This window comes from Ricinus communis, chromosome 5 (assembly GCF_019578655.1).
Source record: "Ricinus communis isolate WT05 ecotype wild-type chromosome 5, ASM1957865v1, whole genome shotgun sequence".
NCBI classification, from domain to species: domain Eukaryota; kingdom Viridiplantae; phylum Streptophyta; class Magnoliopsida; order Malpighiales; family Euphorbiaceae; genus Ricinus; species Ricinus communis.
Genome location: NC_063260.1, coordinates 13,861,728 through 13,886,579, shown reverse-complemented (window position 1 = coordinate 13,886,579; position 24,852 = coordinate 13,861,728). Strand labels below are relative to the sequence as shown.

General features: G+C 31.7%; 5 protein-coding genes across 12 annotated transcripts; 2 read left to right on the top strand and 3 right to left on the bottom strand.

The window, feature by feature from the left end:
- Positions 1-3,944: 3,944 nt before the first annotated feature.
- LOC125370147 (classical arabinogalactan protein 6-like) lies at positions 3,945-4,750 on the bottom strand. The gene has a single exon (XM_048374724.1). It carries the CDS (start codon positions 4,614-4,616, stop codon positions 4,128-4,130), a length of 489 nt encoding a protein of 162 aa, XP_048230681.1. The 5' UTR covers positions 4,617-4,750; the 3' UTR covers positions 3,945-4,127.
- A 2,562-nt stretch (positions 4,751-7,312) lies between these two features.
- On the bottom strand, positions 7,313-7,606 carry LOC8260337 (classical arabinogalactan protein 6). The gene has a single exon (XM_025158725.2). The coding sequence runs from the start codon at positions 7,604-7,606 to the stop codon at positions 7,313-7,315; it is 294 nt and encodes a 97-aa protein (XP_025014493.2).
- Positions 7,607-9,026: 1,420 nt separating this feature from the next.
- LOC8260338 (mitochondrial inner membrane protease ATP23) lies at positions 9,027-13,296 on the top strand. 5 transcript variants are annotated; one of them, XR_007216101.1, is made up of 9 exons: positions 9,027-9,211; positions 9,406-9,527; positions 9,761-9,898; positions 9,995-10,078; positions 11,297-11,496; positions 12,009-12,095; positions 12,206-12,373; positions 12,461-12,894; positions 12,964-13,296. XR_007216101.1 is itself a non-coding variant. In XM_002526908.3 (5 exons), the coding sequence occupies exons 1-5, from the start codon at positions 9,127-9,129 to the stop codon at positions 11,429-11,431; spliced, it is 564 nt and encodes a 187-aa protein (XP_002526954.1). In that variant the 5' UTR covers positions 9,028-9,126; the 3' UTR covers positions 11,432-11,932. The 5 variants fall into 5 exon arrangements, 1 of the variants encoding a protein (XP_002526954.1); XR_003080195.2 differs by having other exon boundaries at positions 12,219-12,894; XR_003080196.2 differs by having other exon boundaries at positions 12,206-12,894; positions 12,971-13,296.
- Positions 13,297-14,499: 1,203 nt separating this feature from the next.
- On the top strand, positions 14,500-17,972 carry LOC8260340 (glycerol-3-phosphate dehydrogenase [NAD(+)]). Of its 3 annotated transcripts, none has more exons than XM_002526910.4 (12): positions 14,502-14,803; positions 15,393-15,469; positions 15,553-15,625; positions 15,712-15,929; positions 16,011-16,118; positions 16,383-16,446; positions 16,531-16,568; positions 16,653-16,773; positions 16,845-16,899; positions 16,987-17,035; positions 17,381-17,536; positions 17,605-17,972. In XM_002526910.4, exons 1-12 carry the CDS (start codon positions 14,518-14,520, stop codon positions 17,608-17,610), a joined length of 1,251 nt encoding a protein of 416 aa, XP_002526956.2. In that variant the 5' UTR covers positions 14,502-14,517; the 3' UTR covers positions 17,611-17,972. The 3 variants fall into 3 exon arrangements, with proteins under 3 accessions (XP_048231001.1, XP_002526956.2, XP_015579541.2); XM_015724055.3 differs by having other exon boundaries at positions 14,503-14,803; positions 17,381-17,604; positions 17,721-17,972; XM_048375044.1 differs by lacking the exons at positions 15,393-15,469; positions 15,553-15,625 and having other exon boundaries at positions 14,500-14,803; positions 15,691-15,929; positions 17,381-17,604; positions 17,721-17,972.
- Positions 17,973-18,942: 970 nt separating this feature from the next.
- Positions 18,943-24,243, bottom strand: LOC8260341 (alpha/beta hydrolase domain-containing protein 17B). 2 transcript variants are annotated; one of them, XM_002526911.4, is made up of 6 exons: positions 23,523-24,205; positions 22,609-22,645; positions 22,172-22,408; positions 22,014-22,061; positions 19,712-20,208; positions 18,943-19,429 (listed from the first exon to the last, which is right to left on the bottom strand). In XM_002526911.4, the coding sequence occupies exons 1-6, from the start codon at positions 23,822-23,824 to the stop codon at positions 19,369-19,371; spliced, it is 1,182 nt and encodes a 393-aa protein (XP_002526957.2). In that variant the 5' UTR covers positions 23,825-24,205; the 3' UTR covers positions 18,943-19,368. The 2 variants fall into 2 exon arrangements, with proteins under 2 accessions (XP_002526957.2, XP_015579528.1); XM_015724042.3 differs by lacking the exon at positions 18,943-19,429 and having other exon boundaries at positions 19,895-20,198; positions 23,523-24,243.
- Between the last annotated feature and the right edge of the window lie 609 nt (positions 24,244-24,852).

Below are 24,852 nucleotides of genomic sequence, written 5' to 3'. Positions count from 1 at the left end.
GATTAGCACATGAAATTTCTTGATATATTTTAATTTTATCCGACTTTTCAACTAAGTGTGACGTGCAATGTAAAAGATGATATAGAAAACATTTTTGGAAAGTTCCTGGCAGTCAAAAGCAATGGAAGAAGACGAACGTCATTCTGACCATCTTTAACTTCTAGACTTTGTCCAAGAAATCTAACATTTTAATGTTCTGCTTAAGCCTATCATTCATGTCAGCATAAATGTGGTCAAGCGAAGGAAGTGTTGTATAACTTAATTTGTTTAATTTGAGACACAAGACTCTACATGTTTTGCTCCATCTATTACAGTCGATCATCAGATACTATTGAAATTAGAGTTTTGCTGAGCTACGACTATGGTCTACTGAAAGTTTATTAATAAGAGCATTTTGTGATAATTATACATGTGAAGTTTCTCCTTTCATTAACCCAAATAATTTATAATTTTGATACTCCATCTATTTTAACAGAATATACTACTTTCAATTTATACGTGGATTCTTTTAGTTAATATCTTTAATTTTTATCATTGTTTCTCTAATGTTAAATTCTTTTATGTAAATAATAATTTTAAAGTATAAAATGCGAAAATTAATTGTATGTGATAGTTTTTATGTTAATTGATGAAAGATATTTTTATAATTGTTTAAAGAGTTAATATTTATGATTTTATTTATCTTGAAATGTGTGTATTCCATCAATATTCTCTATTTTACTTCTTAGTTAATTATTTATTAATAAAATAAAACAAAGATAAATAAGTAAAGAAAGAGAAAGTAGCTCTTAAAGAAAAAAGATAGAAAAAGTGAGAAAAATAGAATATATTTAAAAACTACATAAGAGTTACTTTTTTCCTCCTTAAATTTAAAAAGAGAGAACGTGGCTCTTAAGTCATTATAGAAAACAATAACGAATTAAAAAAAAAATTAAAACCTATATTTTGTATATACTATAATAAAAAAGGATTATAATTTAAAAATTTGTTAGGATGGTCTAATAATTAAGAATGTAGCCTATAATTTAAGATGGACAAAAATAAAAGAAACTACTTTTTCTTTTTAGAGAATAGTATGTATGTTTTACTACTTAAATTAGACAAGTGCTCGCATTCTGGGCAAGTTAAAATATTATTAAAATAATATTAAATAATTTTAATAATTTATTTATATAAATACTAATAAAATATAATAAAATATTAAAATAATATTTTTTAAATAAAATATTTGAAAAAAATAAGGAAATATTAAGAACTTAAACTTGCATCGTTAAAAGTGAAGGAGGTAATAATATGAAAAAAAAAACCTATGAAGGTTCTAATTAAATCATTAAGAGGAGAAAATTAACATACTAAGAAAACACACAAATATCTTCAAAGAATAGAAAAGTGCTATGTAAGAAAAAAAATTATATTAAAATATGTTTTAAAAAACTTTTAAAAATATATCAAAATGCATAAAAATTACTTTAAGAAATTTAAAAAATACTTTTAGAAAAAAAAAACGTCTCTAAAAATGCTCTTTTTATATAGAGTGACTATTGATTTGAATTTAACTAATCTATCATAGAAAAAGCATAAAAAATATAAAGATAAATTCATCTGTTAATAGAAAAAGAAATTCATAACAAACATAAGAATAATAAAGAAATTAAGTTGAAGAATATGACGGTAGCTTGTAAATAAAATAAAATAAAATAAATAGAAAAAAAAAAGAAAATTAATAAATAAAATATGAGTAATTAAATTTTTTTATTATTCTTCAAAAATAGGAGAATAAGAGTTAAAAAAAATAAAATCTATAAGATTTATATAAAAAAAAATGCAATGTCTTTTCATGAGTTTCTATGTGGCAAAATTTTATGAAGCTATATCATATTGTTTTTCAATGAGAAAATGACATATGGCATATTCATAAAAATATTAACTTATAACTAATTATAAAAAAATTAATGTGATCATAAATAATGCTAATAATGAATATGGTATTTTGATTTATTTAAATATAAGATTATTGTATTCTTAAAATGATTATAATAAGTATAATAATTAGTAAAGGTACTCCATATTGATAATATATCTTATTATCTTTCTAATAAAATAAATTTTTATATTCATATATATATATATATATATATATATAAACAAAAAAATCAATAAAATAGTAAAAGAATAAGAATTTATATTTGGATCACAAAAATAGTTAAAAGAAATTTGTGACATATATTAAAAAATTTAATCTATACATATGTGATATTAAGAAAATATAAAAAGAAATAAATAGCAAAATCTCTAACAATCTTATTTATTAAAAATAAGTATTATATATATATATATATATATGAGAACTTATTAGTGTAATAAAATAGATAAATAGTTACGATTGATAAGTATATATATTTCTCATGTTTGTTTGCCTTAGCATATAAAAATAAAAAATTTCATAAGAATGTATTCTAATTGTTATAAAATACTAATATATGTATCTATAAATAAAAGTATCATAAAATAAAATAAAAAATTATTTTATAGTAATATAATTATAAATTGAACTATATAATATATAAATAAAATTTTTAGATATAAAATAAATAAAACAATCATGTAATGATATAAGATCAATAAAAAAACTTAAAAATTTAAGGGGAAATAAAATCTCTTAAATACTTCATTTAAAAGAAAAGAAAAGAGAGAGCTTAAGAAATAAAGAAATAATTTATAAGAATAATTCATATAAATTGAGAAAAATACCTTAAAAAATAGAGACAAAGCCATATAGGAAAGAGAAATATATTCAAAATCTTACTATATATATATATATATATATATATATATATATAGAGAGAGAGAGAGAGAGAGAGAGAGAGCAATTCTGTATATTTGGGATAGGTAATTTTTCCTTTTTTCTTTTTATTTTTATGTACAACATCACAAACTCCATGCTAATATGAAAAGAAGAAATTACATTTATCGTAATTAAATTTTGACTCTACACTGAAATTTGTAAATTTTAATTTTTTTTTAAAAAGTATAAATTTAATACTATAATAAAATAAAATCCGTTACTTATGTTTGAAGTTGCATATAACATTATGTGAAATAAGGTTTAAAATAAATGTAAAAAAGAAAGAAAATAATAAAAGTAAAATGATTAAATTTATTTTTAAATAATTAAATAATAGATAGATAATAGTCTGTGAAAATCAATAAAAGTCTATTAATATCTATAAAAGTATTTTAAAGTAAAATATGTGAAAATTATTTATAAAATTATTAAAAAATTTAAAATTTTTTTAAAAGTAATTTATTTAGAAAAAAAATATAAAAAGTCTTTTAAGAAATTTAATTAAATATACCCCAGTACATCACCCTTCTGTCAGTCAGTATGACAACAGAAGTTGATAACATTACTAAAATCAAATTCAAAAGCTAATAATATAAAATTTAAAGATTTTGATGATACTAAGATACATGTTTAGGGTAATTTAGCCCTACAAGATAATTTTTATCGTCCAAATTGCCGTCACATATTTAGCTACTAATTAAAAGGCTCATCAAAATTTCTGCCTCGCTTTTAATGTATGTCCTAATCGATTAACATTCTGCAGATAAGTGTTTCGATTAGAACTTCCAAATACCCAAAGGAAGACTAATTTCTGAAACGTCATGCATAACAGCTCCATATTTACATGAAATTTCTGCCTTTCTCTTCTTTAATCAGTGAAATTTAGGGCTGGTGTATTTGATCAAGTCCAAGTCACAAAGTTTTGGATAGAAATATAATCAATATTTGGTCAAATTTATATGTAGATCATCTCATAAGATGGATAATTATAATAAAAAGATTAATGGATATTGCAAACAACTCCTCTCTTCTTCCCCGAAGGGTTGAAAAGTGAAAACTGATCAAAATTACCAACCAAAAAGAATAGAACAGAAAAATATACAAAAGAAGCACGAGAAGGAATTAAGTTAGAGAGCCTTGTTACAACACACAGAGCCTCTAGTTAAATAATAATGGCTTCTTTCTTTTAAGAAGAAAAAGAACAAACTAAATTAAATCGGAGACTTCAATGTGAAATAAACAGGTGCATTACAATCTCCTCATCATCATCATTAATATTGTTTTAAAACAAGAAGAAGCCAGCGGCGGCAGCAACTCCAGCAGCAGCGGACACCTTCAGGGTGGCAGCAGAGCTGGGCTTGGCTGGAGCCTCAGCAGGGGAGTCGCTAGGAGCATCACCTGCAGGGCCAGCGGCGGCAGCTGGGGACAAACCATCAGTGGATGGTGCAGGAGGTGAAGAGGTTGGGGAATCAGAAGATGCCTCAGGGGCGTTACCCTCTTCTGCAGCAGGAGATGGGCCAGAGACGGAGGTGGCAGGGGCAGAAGCTGAAGCCTTAGGAGATTCAGCTTTAGGGGCAGCAGCAGCGGCCTTAGGTGCCTGAGCGGAGGTGGTGGGAACAGAAGCTGAGGCCTTAGGGGAAGCAGCTTCTGGGGACTTCTCAGGAGCCTTGGGTGATGGAGAAGCGGAAGGGGTAGTAGCAGGTGCCTCTGCTGCGAATGCGCCTGCAACGGCGACAAAGATGAGTGCAAGAGCAAGAAGTTGACGTGCCATTGTTGTTGTTATTGCTGGTATTATTACTTTGCTTTAAGCTAGAAAAAGAAAACTGTTAGGATTCTATAGGGTTTGCAGTATCTCTCTAGACAACAAAGAGAAACACTGCTCGGTTATAGAATGAAGGAAAAGAGAATGGAGAGAAAAGAGTTATATAGGGTGACGAAACGAGGAAAGTTAGGGAAATGTAAGGAGAAAATTGAATGAACTTTTGTTGGAAATAAACAATGAATTTGAGGGTGTTGATTGACCGAGTTTAGAGGGCAACTCCTGTTACAATACTGATTTGTGGTTTGGAGTGAACCTCTCTGGTTTGTTTCTATATTTCATACCCCAAAAATTGGGGTCCTATTTATGGGACAAGGAGGGACACTTGGACAACCTCGCTATTCAATTCTGGAAACAGAAAGCATGCAGAAAAATAAATAAAATAAATTAATAACTCCAAGCTCATCTTATTCGAAGTGCTACATATTAATATTCCCCTTTCCCCATTATATGCAACATTAAAAAGAAATTTCTTTTATTGAAGGGTTAAATTGTGGCGTGGGTTAAGGCCATACCAAGAATTATCAATTTAGTATTTATATTCTTTAAAATGTTATATCTTAATCTATTAATTTATTAATTTTGAATTTGTTTTTATTATTTCAATAAATTATAAATTGAATAAAGAAAAGAAAAATAATCATAATTTAAAAGAAAACTATGTAGTCTTATTATTAAAATAAATTTATTTTGAAAGAGTTACACAAATTATTAATTTAATACCTCTACTAGTACCATGTTATATATATATATATATATATATTTTTTTTTTTTACAATATTATATATATAATTTGAGGTTTTCATTGAAATTTTTTATCCACGTATGCTAATTGGCATATATTGATTAGAAAATTTATTCACATAATAGAAAAAAGAAAATTAAAAATCAGAGATCAGAATAATACATTTTTAAAGTATAAATACAACCGACTGATAAAAGCATCAGCAAAGGATTGAACTGTATATTCCACAAATAAAAAAGAATTTAGAGGATGTAGAGCTACAGTTACTTTTACCACCAAAATTTATATATGATGCACTCCCTCATCTTCAAGAAAACATTATCACTGCAACTCTGATGCTATTGAAATAAAACAAGAGTAGCCCTTCAACAAAGATTTGCTATGACCATTTCCTACCAATCCAAACCACTTCTTCTGTGCATGACAAATTTTAACACCTAATTGCCACACACTTCTGGCATACATACAACCGAACCACTACGCAGAGCACATTTGAGTAACTTTGTACTCCAACAGTCTGCTTTTGGTTCTGAGTCTGTTTTTCATGGCCAGACAACACACAAAAGCTATGCTTTCCCCATATGAGCTTAGCCCATGTCACCTTCTCTTCCTTACTTCGTAAAGCCACATAAAAATATCAACTGTTGTGAACTGCCCTGTTCTGTTCAGGTTCCAAACTATCTTGTCAGGAATATCAAAACTAAACTTGCAATGATCTTGAATGAAATTCCAGCATTGAGAATAAGGGATCAGGGAAGTTCCAATTCAACTTAAGCTCTGATTCCTGCTAATATTAATGGTAATGCAATTTCATTATATCCTTACAACTAAATATGAAGACTTTAACCCTTTCCATTTTCGTTAAAAGTGGTATTAACAGAAAATGAGCATATTGGCAGGAACTCCTACTCTCTTAATTCAGCTTTTTCCTTCTGGTCAATTCCTTTATAGGATCTACTGTGGTCTTGTGGTTTAATTTTCGTATGCATTCCCGTAAATTATGAAGCTTTAACTTGATATGGTACTTCACGATTTGAGAGAGAAATGGGGGCTTAGCATAGTCCATCTCCATCACGAAGTAGGAAATAACAAAATGGCTGGCCTTCATAAGCCCATCAGCAGAGGTCTTCTTCCCTCTTGCTGTAGATGCATGCTAATTTGTTAATGTACGTAATTTTTTTTTTAAAAATTCGTCGGTGTTCTAATATCCAAGCATACTTCTTGCTAGAAAGAAATAAGTGTTTGTGAAACAAGGATTTGCGTTGTGTTTATAACTTTATCCTGCCTTTCTGTCCGAACCTTTTGAGCTTCACTTCAAATTTCAGAGTATAATTTTCTTATGTTTTTTATCTGAAAGTTGAAGGAAAGAAGATTGATGAAGTTAGGGATTGGTAAAATCCATACTGCTCAGAAGCAGCTGCAAAGGATGCCATGGAAGCTGTCTGGGATGTCTGTTACAATGATACAAAATCCCCTTTGACAGAGCTGCCAAAGTAGCTGATAGTGCCAAATCCCCTTTTATCTTTACATATTACTTGTTGCATTTTGTATCATGGATGGTAAATGATAATAAATAAGCTAATCAATGTGAATACAATATTTAATTGGTAATACCACATGTTAATATTTAATTTATTCTATTTATAAATAAAGTGGTAGATCAAGTCTGCCCAATATCAATCATTTAACTATAAAAAATAAAAACATTAATTCCTTGAAGAATAATAGTCTTCTGTAGATTAAACCCAAAGTACTATTCTTTTATTCATTGAAGCCAAATAGCCGAAAGCTACACAGTTAGGAGTAGCCATTCCAGTTATTTTAAAAGATATATCTTTTTTGAATTCTTTTTAAATTTGAAGTAACAAAAATCATTGTCCACGAGATTCTAATAATTTGGGAATCAAAATAATCCCCATGTACTTTTTGACACAGAAGGGGCGTCACTAGGAGCATTTCCCGCTGTTCCAGCGGTGGGAGAAGGGGCCGAACCATCACTGAAGGATGTAGGAGGTAAAGAGATTGTAGAAGGGTCGATACCAGCTCCTTCCGCGAGAGAGCCTAAGTAGTTGGTGGAGGGGGCAGAAGCTGATGCCTCAGGAGTTCCAGCTGATGGGGTAGCAGCAGGTTCATCTGCTGCAAATGCTCCTATAACGGCGACAAAGATGAGTGCAAGAGCAAGAACTTGACGTGCCATTGTTGTTTGTTGTTGTTGTTGTTTCTGCTGCTGCTGCTCCTATTTCTGTTGGTGGTGGTGTTATTAGCTTTTGCTATGGAATGAATGAAAAGAGAACGGAGGGAAAGGAGTTATAGAGAGAAGTCAAGCGAAATGTAAGGAGAAAATGAAACTTCTTTTCTTTGTTTTTTTCTAAAGGTGGCATCTTTGTCGGAAATACATTGAGTTTGAGGATGTTAATGACCGAGTTTTTAGTGAACTACTTAGTTTGTTTTTATTTAACCCAAAATAGAGGGAAAAAAGGGTTTCTATTTAGGGGACAAAAGCAACTTTGAATGGACAATCTTAATCTTGACAAGGATACCATATATAGATGGAGTTTTCTAATTTTTGAGTAAAATTATATGATGTTTGCTGAACTTTATTTTTTGATGTTAGATATTTATTTTTATTTATTATATTAAAATATATTTATTAATTTTTATTAATAAAATATTTATATTTTTTTTATAAAACAGATACCTCCCCTAATTATTTAAAAAATGAAAAAATAAATCATTGGCTAACCTCAAAAGCACATCTTATTCAAGGTGCTATATATCAATATACCCTTTCCCAACCCCGAGGAAAAGAATTGAGCAGTCAAATGGGCATAACAAAACCTGCTCTGTTTCATGGGCTCTCTTTTCTTTTTTCTTTTTTTTTTCTTCACACTTTATTAATTTTTTTTGTTAAAAACCCATAACTATATTAGTTGATTTTAAATTATGAATGGTCATTAATTATATTGCATTAATTAATATAACTATGCCACTTAATTAAAATTAATATATGTTTTAGTTTTATTGATTTGTTTATGGATAATTCAAATAATTTGAAGTTGAGATTTGGATATTGAATTATTTAAAATAAAAAGTAAAGTGCATTGGACTTAAAGGTAGGTTTTAATATTATATATTATTTTTCTAAATATTTTTTAGTATTTCACTGAACAAATTCATGTAAGTATCGTTTGAATTGAAAAATTTTAAAATTTATGAATTTAATTAAAATTTATAGAATTAGAATTTATAAATCTTCAACATTTTATTATTTAAATCAAACATAAAAATAATAGATTTTTATTTAAAATTAAAAATAATTTTGAAATAAAATAAATTTATTAGAGACAATTTTAAAATTAAAAAATAATATAGCAATCCATTGCTAAAATGATAAAATGATGAATTTTGGATGTTCCCATCTACTAGATTAAAAATTAAAATCCTAAAACTCTTTAGTAATAGATTTTACAAAATCTCTAACCTAAAACTCTTTAATCTAATCGGTAGTCCAAAGTAAAATAGATTTAAAAAAAATAAAAAATAAAAAGTCAAGGCTGTGTTAATCAATCCCTGTTTCGAAACGAGGATGTCCTTTAAAAGATTAGAAGTGAGGGTAATACGGTCAATTCATTTCGGAAGAAAACGTACAGTGTATCATGACCATCACAACTCCAAGAATTAACATAGCTCGTCCGCCGCTAAACCCCGGATGATAGAATGGAAGGTGAGCCCACTAATACCCCTGGCTCCGGTGGCCGGACGATTGAAGAATGCCAGGACATGATTCGTAAAAGTCTCCGAAGTAAAACGGAAATCTCTAACCTTTTTGTTTCATTTTATCTTTTCTTTTTCTTTTTTAATTCTCATAATTCTGACTAGGATTTCTGAAAGTGGCTGAATCAACCATTTCACTGCTTTTAATTTATGGAAAAATAAAATTGCAATTTTTTTTATTTTATAGATGTTCTTTTAAATGGGTTCTTTTGTACTTTGTAGCTCCAATGGTGAAATTTTTAAGGGAGCATTTAGAGAAAGCAGGGTGTGGAATAGGTGACAACTTTATTAAGGCTGTTAATTGTGAAAAGAAGATGAGTGGTGGTTATGTTAGCGGCGATGGGGTAACAATGCTTTTGCTTGCTCATTCATTTCAACTTCTTTTATTAGTTTGATTTAGATGTTTTAGGTGTTCTCATGGAAGTATTTTTTTTTTCTAAATTAGTTGAGCTGTATAATGTAGCTTCTTGCAATTAGTGAAAATTGAATTGCGTCGTTCTTGACAAGTTTATTGATTTTTGTGGTCAATTGGGCATCCTGTAATTCTTATACTTTATTTTTGTTTATGCTTTGTAAGATAGTGGTGTGTAGCAATCATATGAACATGCAAGATGAGGTCAATCAAGTGGTTATACATGAGCTTATTCATGCTTATGATGACTGTCGTGCTGCAAACTTGGACTGGGCTAATTGTGTTCATCATGCATGTAGTGAGGTGGGCATGGCTATCACTATTAGTGGAGTTGTTTTGCTTTTTTTCCCCCTATAATATTGATACTTAGTGTTAGTTCATATTTTTTATGTTGTACAGATTCGTGCTGGCCATTTAAGTGGAGACTGCCATTATAAGAGGGAATTGCTTCGAGGTTATATGAAAATAAGAGGTCATGAACAAGTGAGTTTTAGACTTTTTTTCAAAAGTTTCACATTCTTGCTAATATCCCCCCTATGCAAGTGTGTTACATCCTTCAACCAAATATAATGACTTTAACCCTTTACTCTGTGAAAATTGATGATTGAATGGTTGAGTCATGTTCTAGCTATCAGCTAGCATCTTTGTGACTATGTAATCACTATCATGGAAGGAAGTAGGAAATCTTGTCAAATTGTGTGAAAATTGAACACTAAGGGTAAACATTTTGTCATTTTTTAAGAAAAAGGAGGGAAACAGTTTGTTAAAAATCAATTTTTTGAGTTCTTGGAATGCTATGGACAGCTCAAGAATTTCACTAGTGGAGCTAAGAAAGTGTTTAAAAGACAATTTGTTTCCCGATTTCTGCGTGCCACCTAACAAAAGATGAGTGAACAATTGAACATTTGAGTTGCTAAATTAAAAAATTTGCTTGAGATAAATGATATCTGGAGAATCATCAATGTCATTCCATCTTGAGTCTCCAAGAAATTACTGTTAGATTTATTTCACTAGAAAAATTTTCAATTGCTTTTCTATCTGAATAGAATGATAGTAATGAAGTCTCTGTATTAAATATAGTCCAGTTGTGCTACAGAATTCTATTGCCTGAAAGTTTATGGGGAGACAAATGAGTATCTTCGCAAGAAGTCTTACTCTCTTAAGTCAGCTTCTTCCTTCTAGTAGATTCCTAAAAGGATCCACTGTGGTCTTGTGGCTGAAATTTGTACGCATTTCCATCGATTATGTAGCTTTAACTTGATCAAATTCTCAAAATTCAAAATTTGGTACTTCACATTGGAGATATAAGTAGGTGCTTGGCCTAGTCCATCATCTATCACTGAAATAGGTACTAACAGAATGTGTGGCCTTTAAGCCCATCAAAATTGGTCTTTCTCCCTCTTGTTAATGTCCATTTACGTTATTCTACGAATGTCCATTTACGTTATTCTACGAATGTCCATTTACGTTATTCTACGAATGTCCATTTATGCTATATTGTTAATGTCCATTTATGTTATTCTACTAATCTATAACCCAGCATACTTCTATCTGGAAAGAATTAATTGTCTTGTAAAGCGAGGACATACGTCATATTTTGAATTTCTTCCTGTCTAGTTTTATATCGCCTTCATGTCCGACCTGTTTGAGAGTTTCTTCAATTTTCAGAGTATAATTATGTTTTTTATCTTGAATTTGAAGGAATGTGTGAGAAGAAGAGTGATGAAGTCAATGATTGCTAATCCATACTGCTCAGAAGCAGCTGCAAAGGACGCAATGGAAGCTGTCTGGGATGTCTGTTACAATGATACAAAGCCCTTTGACAGAGCTCCTTGAAACATGGTTATGACTACCAGATTTTTTCCTTACCTGATATTATAGAAGACGCTGGCTTTCAAGCGGTCAGGAAAATGCTCTATATGTTCAATTAGAATATTAAATTCCTTCAAAGTTTTGGTCATTTTTCTTATTGACATGCAACTGCACCGAAATGATCTTTCCATTAATGAACAGTACACTGATATCGTCCATACCAATGATTGATGTCCCTCTCAGAGATCAGGTTGATTTAGGGAAACAAAAATCAGCATTACGGTCACTGTTCTGAGAAGGGAAATGCAGTGTATTCCAATTCTTTCAGATAAGATATGTATCATGATGACATTAATCAATGCGTCATATGTTTCCTTTTTACCCCCCTCCATTTTGTTTTTCTTCAATATGACTATATTAATAAGGTGCTCTACCATTTATGCGGTTGGTGTTACAATGTGCATAACCAGCATATTCTTGAGAAATAAGTTTACAATTTATACAAAGCTGTTTTTATTCATTTTAGTAATGATGATTGTTTTATCTATTCTAGCTCATTTTTAACTCTGAGAATATTGCAACCATTTTCTTAATCCTGCAGTTTGCTTCTTGGATGTGGTGGTATATATTTTATCTCCTTTGGGTTGGGGCTCAGGAATAAGTATTTATTTTATGAACTAGATTTTGGGTGAGAATATTATATTCAGAAGCCTCCTTTATCTTTTGCCTTTTTTTCCTTCCGTTTTTTCTTTTTTCCTAATAATTTTATACATATATTTATTATTACATATTTCCCAGGTTACAAATGCAGGTTGCCCAATAAAACTCTGGCAGTGTTGTTGGGAAACTCCATTGTTTGTCAGTGCTGTGATGTGGAAGAGCATTGTTAGATAAGTTTATTCATTTGTAGAAGAGAAGCTGATTCTTATTATGGACATTGCTTACAGAAGAAAAAGAAATGACCATGTATTCTTTCTGTAGAACTGCATTTTGCAAAAGTAGACAATGGTTTTTTTTTTTTTTTTTTTATGATTGGTAGAACATGATCTTCAGTCATCAACAATGGAAAATGGGGACATCAAGAATTCATTTCAAGATCAAGGACCACGTGATGGCCGCCGGCAGCACTTTACTCTTTTTTCGAAAAATCAAACACTTTAGAAGCTTGGAAAGAACAAAAAGAAAACCTGGCATGTTACAGCACATAACCTATTATATTCTTCTTTAGAAACTTTCTGCATTAGCTAGATTCACCTATGATACCTCTTTTCACTGTTAAAACCAATACTTTCCCCGCCGTTTTAGTGGTCCTCTTCCAGTTTATATTCACTTAAATTAGCCGTGGTTTAGGACGTATAGATGTTGCGGAAACATTTCAAAGCCAAGTAAAGATGGAGGTAGCTGTGCTTGTGCGGCTGAAGATGTTATTTTGCCTCTTGTTATTACTTGGTCAATCTCGATGTTTGCTGCAAGGCCACCTTCCTCAGGTAGAAGCAGAGTTCTTAGTGCTCATTGCTATTTTCTTTTGGTTATATTATATATTTGCATCTATTTAGTTTGCAGGTGGGACGGGATCTTGGTACCAGCAAAGGGTCGAAAGAGGAGAGAAAATGGCGGAGCTGACACCTTCATGGCGGTCTGAGGATTATTCTGTACCGCAAAGGCGAAGACACGTGCACAATAACTTGGATCCTTGAGTGTTTTGTGTCTTCTGTTAGCTTAAAGTTTGTTTTGGGTTGTACTGTAAATGGTTTCTTTTTTCTTTTTTCTAAGTAAGATCAGAAGTGGAGTAATGAATGAAAAATTCTATGAACATGAGCCACAAACCTTTTTTAAGAAACTTTTCATTAGTAAATCCTAATCTTATATAGATATGTTTTATGATTCCATTTTGTTTAGACCATACCTTTTATTCAATGCTGTAATACTTCTTAATCTCATTCTTATGAACGTCACATGTGAGTATAGTATATTACGGGAATTTATTATCAGGTGAAATCGTAAATATTTCTTTTTTCTTTTTAACTCTTAAAATTTCTTTTATTCGTTAAAAATCAAATTGCGATGAGCCACACAATCTTTTTTGGTTCACACTTTTGAATCCTGACACTGCTCTCTAATTAGTACTCTCAAAATGTTATTTATAAAACGTGATTTTTGATGTTCACTAATTATCAACTTTCATAAATAATCTCTCCTTAACAAAATCTCGTTGTGTATTTTATTAGTAAATACTAAAAATCGTTATCCAAAAGATTCCGATAAATTGGGTTTTCTTTCTGGTCCTTTTTCTAGAAAGATAAAAGAAAAAAAAAAGATGAAGGGCCATCATGCACAGCGAAAGTGGAAGGCTAAATACAATGGCCTCCTCAGCTTGTTTTTTTGTTTTTAATTGGATCCCTGAATTTGATTTTAGTTCAATTGGACTTTTAAACTTTGCCTTTTTGTTGTCATTGTTATTATAGAAATTGTATCACAACCATCAAATCACTCTCGCCTTCACCTTTAAGCTTTTGAGTTTGGTAAAACAGACGGCTAATTGAAGGAGGCCAACAATATAGAACCTAAAAGCGACCAATTATCAACAATAAAAAATAAAATAAAGCTAATAAAATAAGAAAAAAATATTAATATCAAAATATAAACATAATGTTGAAAAATATCCATAAGTTGATAAATATGCAACCCTTTGCTAGAGAAAGAAACATTATCTAAAGAGAAGTAATGAAATAGTGAACCTTAATTTGTTGTAAGGGATGATGACACCATAATATTTTTAATATCTAAATCATTGATATAAGTACAGAGGGAAAATTGACATTTTACTTATATTTCTTAACTATTTTAATTAATAGTATTAGTGAAGATAATCATGTTTTATTATTTTAGATAGTAAAAGAGTTATTAACAATCCATATAATTGAAAGATTCAATTTGAATCAAAATTGAGTCAAGAAGCCTCATTGCAAAAATGCGACAAGTTCAGGGGTTATTGACGTAGTTGGCCAAAACGAAAACATAGATGAGATCGCCAATGAGTTGAAGGACATGTAACGAAAAGAACACGTAGACATAGTTTACAACGAAACGTGTCTGCCTTCTCCGCCCTGATGCGTTTTCCGTTTCCCTTATATTACCATTCTCTGCTCTCTTCCTCTTCTTCTCTATCTCCACGTTCTTTCCTTTCTTTTTCTCTTTTCTCTTTTTCTTTCGCTTCCATGGCCCCTCCTCCTGCTGCCCCTGAAGCTCAAGAAACTGCCCCAAGAAGCACTTTCTCTAACGATTCCGCCGCTGCTTCTCATATGTCCAAAGTTACTGTTGTTGGTAGTGGCAACTGGGGCACCGTTGCTGCTAAACTCATTGCTTCTAATACCCTCAAGCTCAATTATTTTCATGGTATCTTGCTTTCTTGTTTATTTGTTCTTGCATTAGCATTCTTAATGAATATGTGTTTCTAGGTGTTTATAGGTGGCGGTTAGAACTCGCATTTTTTACACGAAGTTTCTCTGTTACTTATCGACTTTTTTTAGGACAATGTGTTGTTATATTGTGTTTTGTCAGGAGTATATCTTTTCATGTATATGTATATATATTGTCATAGCTTTCTTGATTCACATATATTAATGGGTGGCAATTAGAATTTGCAACTTTGTTTTCAAAGAAATGCAATTCCAAGAAGACAATGTGTTGTTATGTTGTTCTTGTTTCTTGTCAAATCTAAGGAAAATAAAAGAAATTGGGATCATGCTTATTTTAGCCTATGATGTGATTTATTCAAAATTTTATCTTTAATTGGCTTCTAATTTGGTAAAATAGAAAAGCTTAGAAGAAGGTCATCCAATTATGCCAAGTACGCATATAAGAGACATGTTTAATGGAGGATTGGAATTCCAACAATATTAAAGAAGGATCTTTAAGATTATTAATATACCAAATGAAAGCTTTTCAATGCTGACTCAATCTTTAAGCTTCCAATGGATGTCAGATGAAGTGCGAATGTGGGTTTTTGAAGAGACATTGCCAAGTGGTGAGAAGCTATCAGATGTTATTAACCGGACCAATGTAAAAGTTCAAAAATGAATTTTATTTCATTTTGGTTATGTGTAATTTATTCTTTCATTTTAATCTTCACATTTCCGTTTTAGGAAAATGTTAAATATCTGCCCGGCATTAAGCTTGGGAAAAATGTTATTGCAGACCCTGATATTGATAATGCAGGTATTCAGTTTCTTGCTTTTCTGAGGTTACTGGTGAATACAGGATATTTGATTGTCTTCTTGTAGATCTAACTAGAGGATTTGCAGTTAAGGATGCAAACATGTTGGTATTTGTGACTCCTCATCAGTTTATGGACGGTATATGCAAGAGGCTTGTCAGGAAGATAAAGGATGGTGTAGAAGCTATTTCGCTTATTAAAGGAATGGAAGTCAAGATGGAAGGCCCTTGCATGATCTCTAGTCTTATTTCTGAGCAGCTAGGTGTTAACTGTTGTGTGCTAATGGGGGCAAATATTGCAAATGAAGTAATGAACCAATTTTAAAATCTTTCTATCGATTCATTTGCTTTCACTAATGATTTTCTAATTAGATGATGCTTGCTTTAGATTGCTGTTGAAAAGTTCAGCGAGGCGACAGTTGGATTCAGAACAAACAGAGAGATTGCAGAGAAATGGGTTCAATTGTTTAGTACTCCTTACTTCATGGTCACAGCTGTGAGTTTAATTAAACATGGTCTTTTCTTGCATATCCATATTTATAGAAGCAGTCTATAATTATAATCAATGTATTAAAAGTACTGAAATATCCATATGATATGCTAATCACCTATGATTATCTGACATAAAAATTCTGGTAGAATGTGACAAATGCAGAAACATTTTAATATTATGTATAGGTTTCAAAATGGAAAGTCTAAGATCTTGAATTCATAGTGTTAATCGTATTGATCTAATTGTTTTTCTTGTATGAATGCATAGGTCCAAGATGTGGAGGGAGTCGAACTATGTGGAACCTTGAAGAATGTTGTGGCACTAGCAGCAGGTTTGCATACAAGAATCCATTTCCCATTTAATCATTTCAAATTTTCTCAATAGCAATGGAACAATTGACCCTCTGATGGCACAGGCTTCGTTGATGGTCTGGAAATGGGGAATAACACAAAGGTACATGTGAACAATCATAATAAAGTTTAGCATCAACTTTTATTTTGTCTCTTTTACACCTTAAACTTTTCATATGCCAAATAGGCTGCAATGATGAGAATTGGTCTGAGGGAGATGAGAGCCTTATCCAAGTTGTTGTTTTCATCTGTTAAGGACAGCACATTCTTTGAAAGCTGTGGTGTAGCTGATGTCATCACTACATGCTGTAAGAAAGCACTTAATTTTCTTTGTTCTCCTTATATTAACATGTAACTTCAAGCATATCATCTGTGGCAGTGGGAGGAAGAAACAGGAAAGTCGCGGAGGCTTTCGCAAGAAATGGGGGAAAAAGGTGAACTTTTGTTACTCGCTAATTGGTGCAAAAAAATATAAATGAATGTTAAGGATTTAATCTTTCCCTGCTGGTCCTAATCTGCAGGTCTTTTGATGAGCTTGAAGCAGAGATGCTGCAGGGCCAAAAATTACAGGTACATACTTAAAATGGCTGGTAGAACTTTTCCTAAAGTATAAATGCAAACAGGGATGACAAGTCCAAAATAATGGATAAAACACTAAATTCACTTGCTGTGACGAGGAACACAAGCATAATGAGCTGGAATTATGCTGTAAATCGCTTAGAATTTAGCAGACTGAACTTTTAGGTGCACATTGCATAACCCAAATGTAAAGTAGAAATGCCATTAAGTGCACATTTGTAGATGGGGTCATAGTTAAAAAGAAGTAGAAAAATAGTAGTTTGTTAGGTATATTGCATTGCAGAAACAAAGTCGTCGACCTAACTATTTTCTCAAATTATGGTGTCTACATTGAAGGGTGTTTCAACAGCAAGGGAGGTGTATGAAGTTTTAAGTCACCGTGGATGGTTAGAGTTGTTTCCGCTATTTGCAACAGTGCATGAGATCTGCATTGGACGTCTTCCACCATCAGCCATAGTTGAATACAGCGAGCACAAACCCAACTTTGCACTGGTAGAGGGCTCAGCTCAACTTTATTGACATTTCTTCAGGATGAAACTAATATATTTCACGTATTTCAGGTATGAAAGTTAGTAGATGCCTTTTCCTGATTTATGCATCTATGCCCAGAAGAAAAGCTGGGTAGAATTTTGGAATTCTCTTTATTTAGTTCACGATAAGTTTCGTGCCATGACAGCAAGGCTGCTTACAAAAATGATAGGAAGCTTCATGGATGAAGTCGAAGGCGGTTTAAGGTGAACAATTCTGCCACGGTTTCTATAGAGCGAGTTTTCTTCCTGTTGTATTCAACAGTGAAAGTCTTTCTGATACGCATTGTAGACAAGTATGTAACAGCCATGTAGCATGAATAGTAAATAATCTTCAGATGTTGAAGTATTAATGGAAGCTGAAGTTCCAAATTCATCAATGTGGAAGCTAAAATTTGATACGCCTGCAAGAAACTATGTGCAAAAATGTATCAAATGTTGTCTCAGGAACTATGCTGTCCTTATGGTATTATCCATGGAACATTAGGTGATGCAGATTGTTGCTTTATCCATAGAAACAAAACTGAGCGAGTTAAAAAATGCTTGAAGCAAAACGATTTAGCATCAACCCATTTCGCCAAGTGTTTGGTCTAAAAACATTATGTTTTGTTTTTATTTATATTTTGAGATTGTGGCTGGGTGTTAAAAAAAATAAGTATAAACTTTTTCTTAAAGTTTTTTTTATTTATTATAAATCAATTTTATTAAATTTACTTCTGCAAAAAATATTAATTTATTTACTTATTTTCAAAAGCAGTTCTTAAAACTCTTAAAAAATTAATTGAAAAGCACATTTGGCATTTTAAAGGATTCGGTGAAGAACAAGTTTAAACATAATATGATTTTATGTTAGAATTGAAGTTTTTTTGGGGGTTTAAGTATAAGTGTAAACAAATGTTACATCTGTAATTCAGTAAGAAATTTGAGATGCAGCTTTGTTTTGTATTTCTATTGCCTTTGCTGGAACATTATTTTTATAGGAGTAAGATTAAATTTAGCCTTCAAATTTTATAGTCAAGTTTGATTTAGCTCTTTTTGATCTTTTGAGCCAGTTTAACTCATAATTTTACTATTTTTAGCTCAAATTAGTCTTTACTTAAGGATTGAGTCACTATTCTTTCAGAACTAAAAAAAGAAAAATAAATCAAATTTAATCTACTAATTCTTAAAAAATTATATTTTATAATTTAAATACTTGATTCAACTTAATACAAATTTTGTTTGGCGGGAAGTGAGTTAAACTCTCTTTTAAATAGAGTGGTTTGAAAAAAGAAAATAAATTTCGGGTCAACAATGAACAAATTAAAATGACTGCAAAATTCAGAGGTCAAATTGAAGATAATTCTTCTTCCATATGGTACCACCTGTTAGTTAAAGCTTGAAAGAGAGTGTTCTATAATTATCTTCAGTACTGAATCACAACTCATTTAGAAAATCTTAATGGCAATATGAACAACTTATGCATGTTGTACACTGAAAATGAGTGCAAGCTGAATGATTACAATAAACCTAAACTGCTACCAGTTGATAAATATCATCTTGATTCTGGCTGTAGATTATTTCTTGTACCTAACCTAACAAACATAATAAGAGTGTAAAAAATAAAAGGGTCTATCTGGCATGCACTTCAGTTATCTGAAAACCATCCCTGCTTCTTATTACAGGTAAATACAAGCTTGTAGACAGCTCAGTGACCGGCAGAACAGAGGTAGGATTTCTTTTTCGAAGAGCCACTTCCGGCAGATGGGTATGCTCAGAGGCAGGAAACCATGGTTGCTTTTACCCCTACCCAGTGCATTATTTGACGCCTGATCCAACCATGAAGGGCAATATCTCAGCTATCAAACGCATTTCATACCTGGAAATTCAATTGCAAGTGTTGAAAGTTCAGAGTCAAGAATAGAGAACCACTCTCACTCTTGTTGGAATGGGAAATAGTGGAAGAGCAACTGATGATAATAAACCAATGGAACACCAAACCCTTTCTCATTTCATGCCGTAGTTATTATGGAAATAACACAAGCCAATTACACAGCCACAAAACATATAAATTAGAAAAAGAAAAAGCCAAATAAATTTCCCACAACACCAAACCCATGCGTTGGTTTTTAAGTATCAACCAGTTCGTATTCTATCCAACCTGTCAACGCTTTTCCGTGCTCTTTCCAGTTGGTGATCAATGCTTTTCCGGGACTTCTCATGGCAATCAACACTTCTCCGTGACCTTTCCATTTGATCAAAGGAGATCCGTAACTTTTCTAACTTATCGGCATTATTAGACTGATTTTTGAGTTTTTCTAGCTTATCAGCATGATTAGACTGATTTTTCAATTTCTCAGGTCTGTCAGTACTATGCCTTGGTTTCTCCCTCCGATCTGTACTTTTTCTTGAAACCTCAAATATATCAGTACTCTTCCGAGACTGCTCAAACTGGTCTGTACTTCTCCTTGAACTGTATCTTTGAGAAGGTGATTTCTCAACGGTCGATACGAACTTCTTCAGATGCCTGATATACTCTGGAAAGTGTTCTAAATCGCAATGGTTCCCTCCTTTCAGCCAGAGTGGTTCATATTTTTCTTTACACAGTTCCCAGAGTTGTTTACCATGGGAGCAATCAACAACTTCATCTGAAGTTCCCTACACATTAATATAAAGGAATCAAAATATGAAACAAACAGCAAAAATATTAAACACTAATTATAACTAATTTTCCAAGGGTCTCTTGCAGTTAGTTTTGAAATGCTAAAGAGGACATCCTTGCATCAAACATCAAAGACTCAAAGAACAAAGTATATTATTAGCTTCTAAAAAATAAAACCATATGTGCTGTTTCTTTACTTAATTTTTACAGATCTGTTTGAAAGTTTTGTCAAATCCATACTCAATCGAGAAAACAGGTTCTATACATATTAGAATGGTGCTCCTAAATTTCCAGCCAACTGAAACATGGCTTGACTTATTCTTTTCATGATGTTTGGTGAATCGCGACTCCTAGGTAAGAATGGTAGTAAGACACCACAAGCAGGCCAGACATCGGTTTAGATGGAGCCACCTTTGGATTGAGAACCAGAATTTGATTATTCATACAGACAAAGATACAGGCAAAATGTTTATGTTCATCTTAGCAAAGAGAACTATAAAGCATAACAAGGCAAAGAATATCCTGCAATAAATAATGAACTTATTGACAATCCAAGAGAAACAGCTAATTAAAAATTAAGATATCAGACTGGACAACATCATCGTTTAACGTATCTGGTTGCCCCTCCGCAGAAAGGAAAAAACTCACTGATGTCAGCATAAAGCATTATCTGGGTCAGTACAAATAAATGGCATAAGAATGCAGATTCAACCATCCATGGGGTCCATATGACTTGCCATTTTTCACATTATAATATGAAACAAACAGCTCTTTTATTTTAATCTTTGCCGTTTCTCATTTACCGGAAAACTAGTTCTCATTTAACGATAGTCTTTTTTAAAACAATTTTATAAGGCTTGCTCAAATTTAAATCTTGTTCCTTTTAGGTATCAGAATTCAGAACATATATCAGTGTGTAATAATAGTTTAGCATATTTTTTCAGTAGTTCAACTTATTTTGCATGATAACCATGATTTTGTTTAGATTTGAGATCCCTCCAAAAGCCATAAGACCAATGCAGATCCAATTATGTCTACTTTATTAAAATATAATATCACATCTCCTAAGAACCTATACAAGGAAAGTCCAAGAGACAAAAATTGGTACATTGCTAGGAATATTCAAGAAAATCAAAGTCAAATATGACCTAACAAGTTCCACAGTATGATAAATCTTAGGTCAGGAAAATTAAATGTAGCAATTCTTAGCTTGCAGAAAAAGTTAAAACTTCAAAAACTAAAATCAAGTGACAGGGAATCATATATTGTGCACGGAACACCAAGGACCCTTTTAGTTGAAAAGCAAGCTTAGATAAGCTAAACATCTAAAGTGCCAGAACTTCAACATGCTCTCTGGATAATACTATAGTTTCTCAACCCCTGAGAAATTTCAGAACTCTGAAGCTTCTGACATAAGAAAAATGAAGTGCATATTCACTATGAATGGAAAGGAAAAAAAAAACAAAGAAAAATTATACACAAAAGAGAAAAGCATGTGAAGGAGGCAAATCTAGTACATTGTATGCCAGATGTATTATGACACAATGGTCTGAAGGTATATGGAAAGTATATCCATATAGCAAACAAGAAATTAAAAACAAGAACAAAGAGCTTAATATTTTTTTTTAATATAGTCTAATGTTGTTTATATACTTTTCCCGTGTGTTACAGCAGCATATTCACATAAACTAAAAGAACAGGACAATTAACTAGTGGAATGTTGTCAACATGCCAATTTCATTTTGACATAAAGATCTAAACATGTAGGAACTTTTCTCGACGAGTTAAGTAGCAGACTTACATGAATGATAAGAACAGGACAATTAACTAGTGGAATTTTGTCAATATTCTGCAAAGGAAAAAAAAAAAAGACAAAACAACAAGCTCATTATGTTAGAAACTAAATACTACTAACTCATCTCTTACGCAAAGGGATAAATACACTTACATAAATATTACCTTGTAAATATCAAACCAGTATGTACGCTTGACGGGATACATGACTCTTAAGCCTGAGAGTATGGGACTATGCAGAACAACAGCTCGTAACTGAGGCAATCGGGCAGCAAGATCTAAAGTGGGGCCACTTCCAACGGATTGTCCATAAAGGATTATATCTTCCTGTTTGGTACCGTAACTTTCTTCAAGACACTTGTATGCAGCTTCAATATCTGCATAAGTATGCTGTTCACTTGGCTGCAACATAGGAACAGACTTTGGATGAGACTTCTACTTTGCTTCCACAATTATCACATAGTCGATAAATACTCAGCAGATATGCATGTATAAATATGAATATATATCACATACAAGAGGACAGTGATTGATTGCAGATAATATAGAAACAAAAATATTTTTTCTTTTGAATTGATTATCACAGAGTTTAAAAAGCAAACCTTTCCAGAAGATTGCCCATATCCAGAATAGTCATACCTGCAAAAATTCGAAAATTCATATTAGAACTCCAAACTTTTTGAGGATTGTTTCTGATTACAAAGATGAATAAACAGAAACTATGTTTATGGAGTTTTACTTCAACAACATGGATAACATAGCACATCCCAGAGATTGTAGAAAGACAAATAATTCAAACTCATGGACCATTTAACTCCAGCTATTAGTGGGGCAAGCAGAGGTATTAGCTAAAGATATCAGCAGAATCTACAAACCCAAGAATATGTGTATGAAAACAACTAGTAGCAGGCTGTTCTTTGCATTCTTCTCCAGATATAAAGTTCAAAACCTCTGTATGACCATAACGCTGTAGGAATCAATTCATCAAGCATAACTATTTGAAGGCACTATTATCAACTTAACTGTTGAATCGCAGCTACAACAGTTCTGCTGATATTCCAAGAAAAAAATAAAACTAGGGCTCAAATACACAAAATATAGCTCGAACCATCTTCATCCTGCTAAAATGTATTTTAACAAACACAATCCTTCTACGACCTTCCCATGAATCAAGATTGTTCAAAGTTGAAACTCTAATTCTACGTATTAACATCTTACCCAATAAACAATTTCAGCTAATTACAATAAGTCCAAGCTAAGCCCCATTCCCAACAAGAACCAACAGCAAAAACCCAGCTAAGCATTAACTAAAACCATCAGTTTCTTGAAAACTAATTCAAAAAGTAACAATAACCCACAAACCTTAAAAATACCAAAAACCCAGATTGCAAAATTACAAAACCATCAAACAGGAAAAAGAAAAAAAAAGAAAAAAAACAAGAGACAGAAAAAGAAAAAGCCACTTCAGAAGCTAAGAAATTGCAAACACCAGAAACAAAAACACTTAAAGTATTACCCCATGAGATTAACCCTCAAATGGATGCTTAATTCGATGAAAAGCTCATACATCTGTCCCAGATCGGCAGCGTTGCCATGAGAGTAAAGAAGAGTAGAAGTAGCCATAGGATGTCTTATATACATAGCAACTATCTCAGTACCTTTTCTAGTTGGCAATTTTAAGATTTCAACATTTTCACGGTGAGGGAATGGACTTAATAGCAAAAGACCTGTTAATTCATCTGTTACTAGCTTGTATGTTGGTGGGTTTGGTGGAAAAAATGCAAATTTCGCTGCCATTGATGATGTTACCCCTCCCATCTCTATTCGTCCTGTTTTTTCTTTCTATGCTCTGTTTTTAGTGTTCTGTTTGTGAGAGAGTGAACTCAATTTTTTTAGATCAAAATCATTGCAATTCCACTTCTTTTAGCTATTTCCAGAAGAATAAAACTTTTTTTTCTGAGAGAAAAGAATGAGTAAGAGAAAAGTGCTTAAAATGAGGGGTTGTGTTCAATGAGTTTCCTTGAAAGATTTTATTTTTTTTTCCTTGTTCTTTTTAAGTTGGGTTATTGTTATTGAAGGATTTTGGAGGCTTAAAAATCATGTTTTGTAGGGTCATAAATTATAGAGAGAAATTTTTTTTGATGGGAAAAGAGGAAATGGGTTCTTTCTATTACCACTACCTAACAAGGTACCAATGTAACCCATGTGGATAAAGTTGATTTTGATTTTGATTTTGATTTTGGGGATTGACAATTGATGCACCATTTGGATTAACAATTTTTTGGATTTCATCTTCTTGTTTGTTTTTATATTACTTCAAAAACTTTGTTTGATTCATCACCACCAATTGGTCTCAATTAACCCACCAATTATTTCTTATTTGTTTGATATGTTTTAATTTTAGTATCGATGCTACAAATTGTACTAAAAAGATAAGTTATAAAGAGGGCATTTCAAGATTACTTTGAATTAGTTAATTAGGGCCATTTGCTTGTTTCATTCCTCTTACCGCTAATTAATCAATTCATACCATCAATTTTGATTATTTTGAAAAAAAAAAAAAGTGATAATAATGGTTATTTATGTAATCAAATCACTTTTTATTTTAATCTTAGATTGTTTTCTCTATCATATAGTTCTGCAAGAATATGGTGTTATAGTTTTTATTGGAAGTTTCAATATTTATACTAGAGTAAATGGCAAAGTTTCCTTTTTTTATAGGCAAAGAGTAAATAGTAAAGTTATTAACTTAAATTTGATGTGGCTGCCACGTAATTAATGGCATACATAATTAAACCAATTGCATACTTTTTAGTAAATTAATAAAATTATTAAATTATATTAGA

What these genes read in the sequence shown, in the direction of transcription:
- LOC125370147 (XM_048374724.1), bottom strand. Translation starts at nt 4,616, where the DNA reads ATGGCACGTCAACTTCTTGCTCTTGCACTCATCTTTGTCGCCGTTGCA.
- LOC8260337 (XM_025158725.2), bottom strand. Translation starts at nt 7,606, where the DNA reads ATGGCACGTCAAGTTCTTGCTCTTGCACTCATCTTTGTCGCCGTTATA.
- LOC8260338 (XM_002526908.3), top strand. Translation starts at nt 9,127, where the DNA reads ATGGAAGGTGAGCCCACTAATACCCCTGGCTCCGGTGGCCGGACGATT. An exon ending in GATTCGTAAAAGTCTCCGAA is followed by an intron (nt 9,212 to 9,405) that starts GTAAAACGGAAA and finishes TGTACTTTGTAG; the next exon opens with CTCCAATGGTGAAATTTTTA. An exon ending in AAATAAGAGGTCATGAACAA is followed by an intron (nt 10,079 to 11,296) that starts GTGAGTTTTAGA and finishes TTGAATTTGAAG; the next exon opens with GAATGTGTGAGAAGAAGAGT.
- LOC8260340 (XM_015724055.3), top strand. Translation starts at nt 14,518, where the DNA reads ATGCGTTTTCCGTTTCCCTTATATTACCATTCTCTGCTCTCTTCCTCT. An exon ending in CAAGCTCAATTATTTTCATG is followed by an intron (nt 14,804 to 15,392) that starts GTATCTTGCTTT and finishes AATGGATGTCAG; the next exon opens with ATGAAGTGCGAATGTGGGTT. An exon ending in TGTTGTGGCACTAGCAGCAG is followed by an intron (nt 16,447 to 16,530) that starts GTTTGCATACAA and finishes CTGATGGCACAG; the next exon opens with GCTTCGTTGATGGTCTGGAA.
- LOC8260341 (XM_002526911.4), bottom strand. Translation starts at nt 23,824, where the DNA reads ATGGGAGGGGTAACATCATCAATGGCAGCGAAATTTGCATTTTTTCCA. An exon ending in TTGAGGGTTAATCTCATGGG is followed by an intron (nt 22,646 to 23,522) that starts GTAATACTTTAA and finishes GAATTTTTGCAG; the next exon opens with GTATGACTATTCTGGATATG. An exon ending in GTCCTGTTCTTATCATTCAT is followed by an intron (nt 20,209 to 22,013) that starts GTAAGTCTGCTA and finishes ATTAATGTGTAG; the next exon opens with GGAACTTCAGATGAAGTTGT.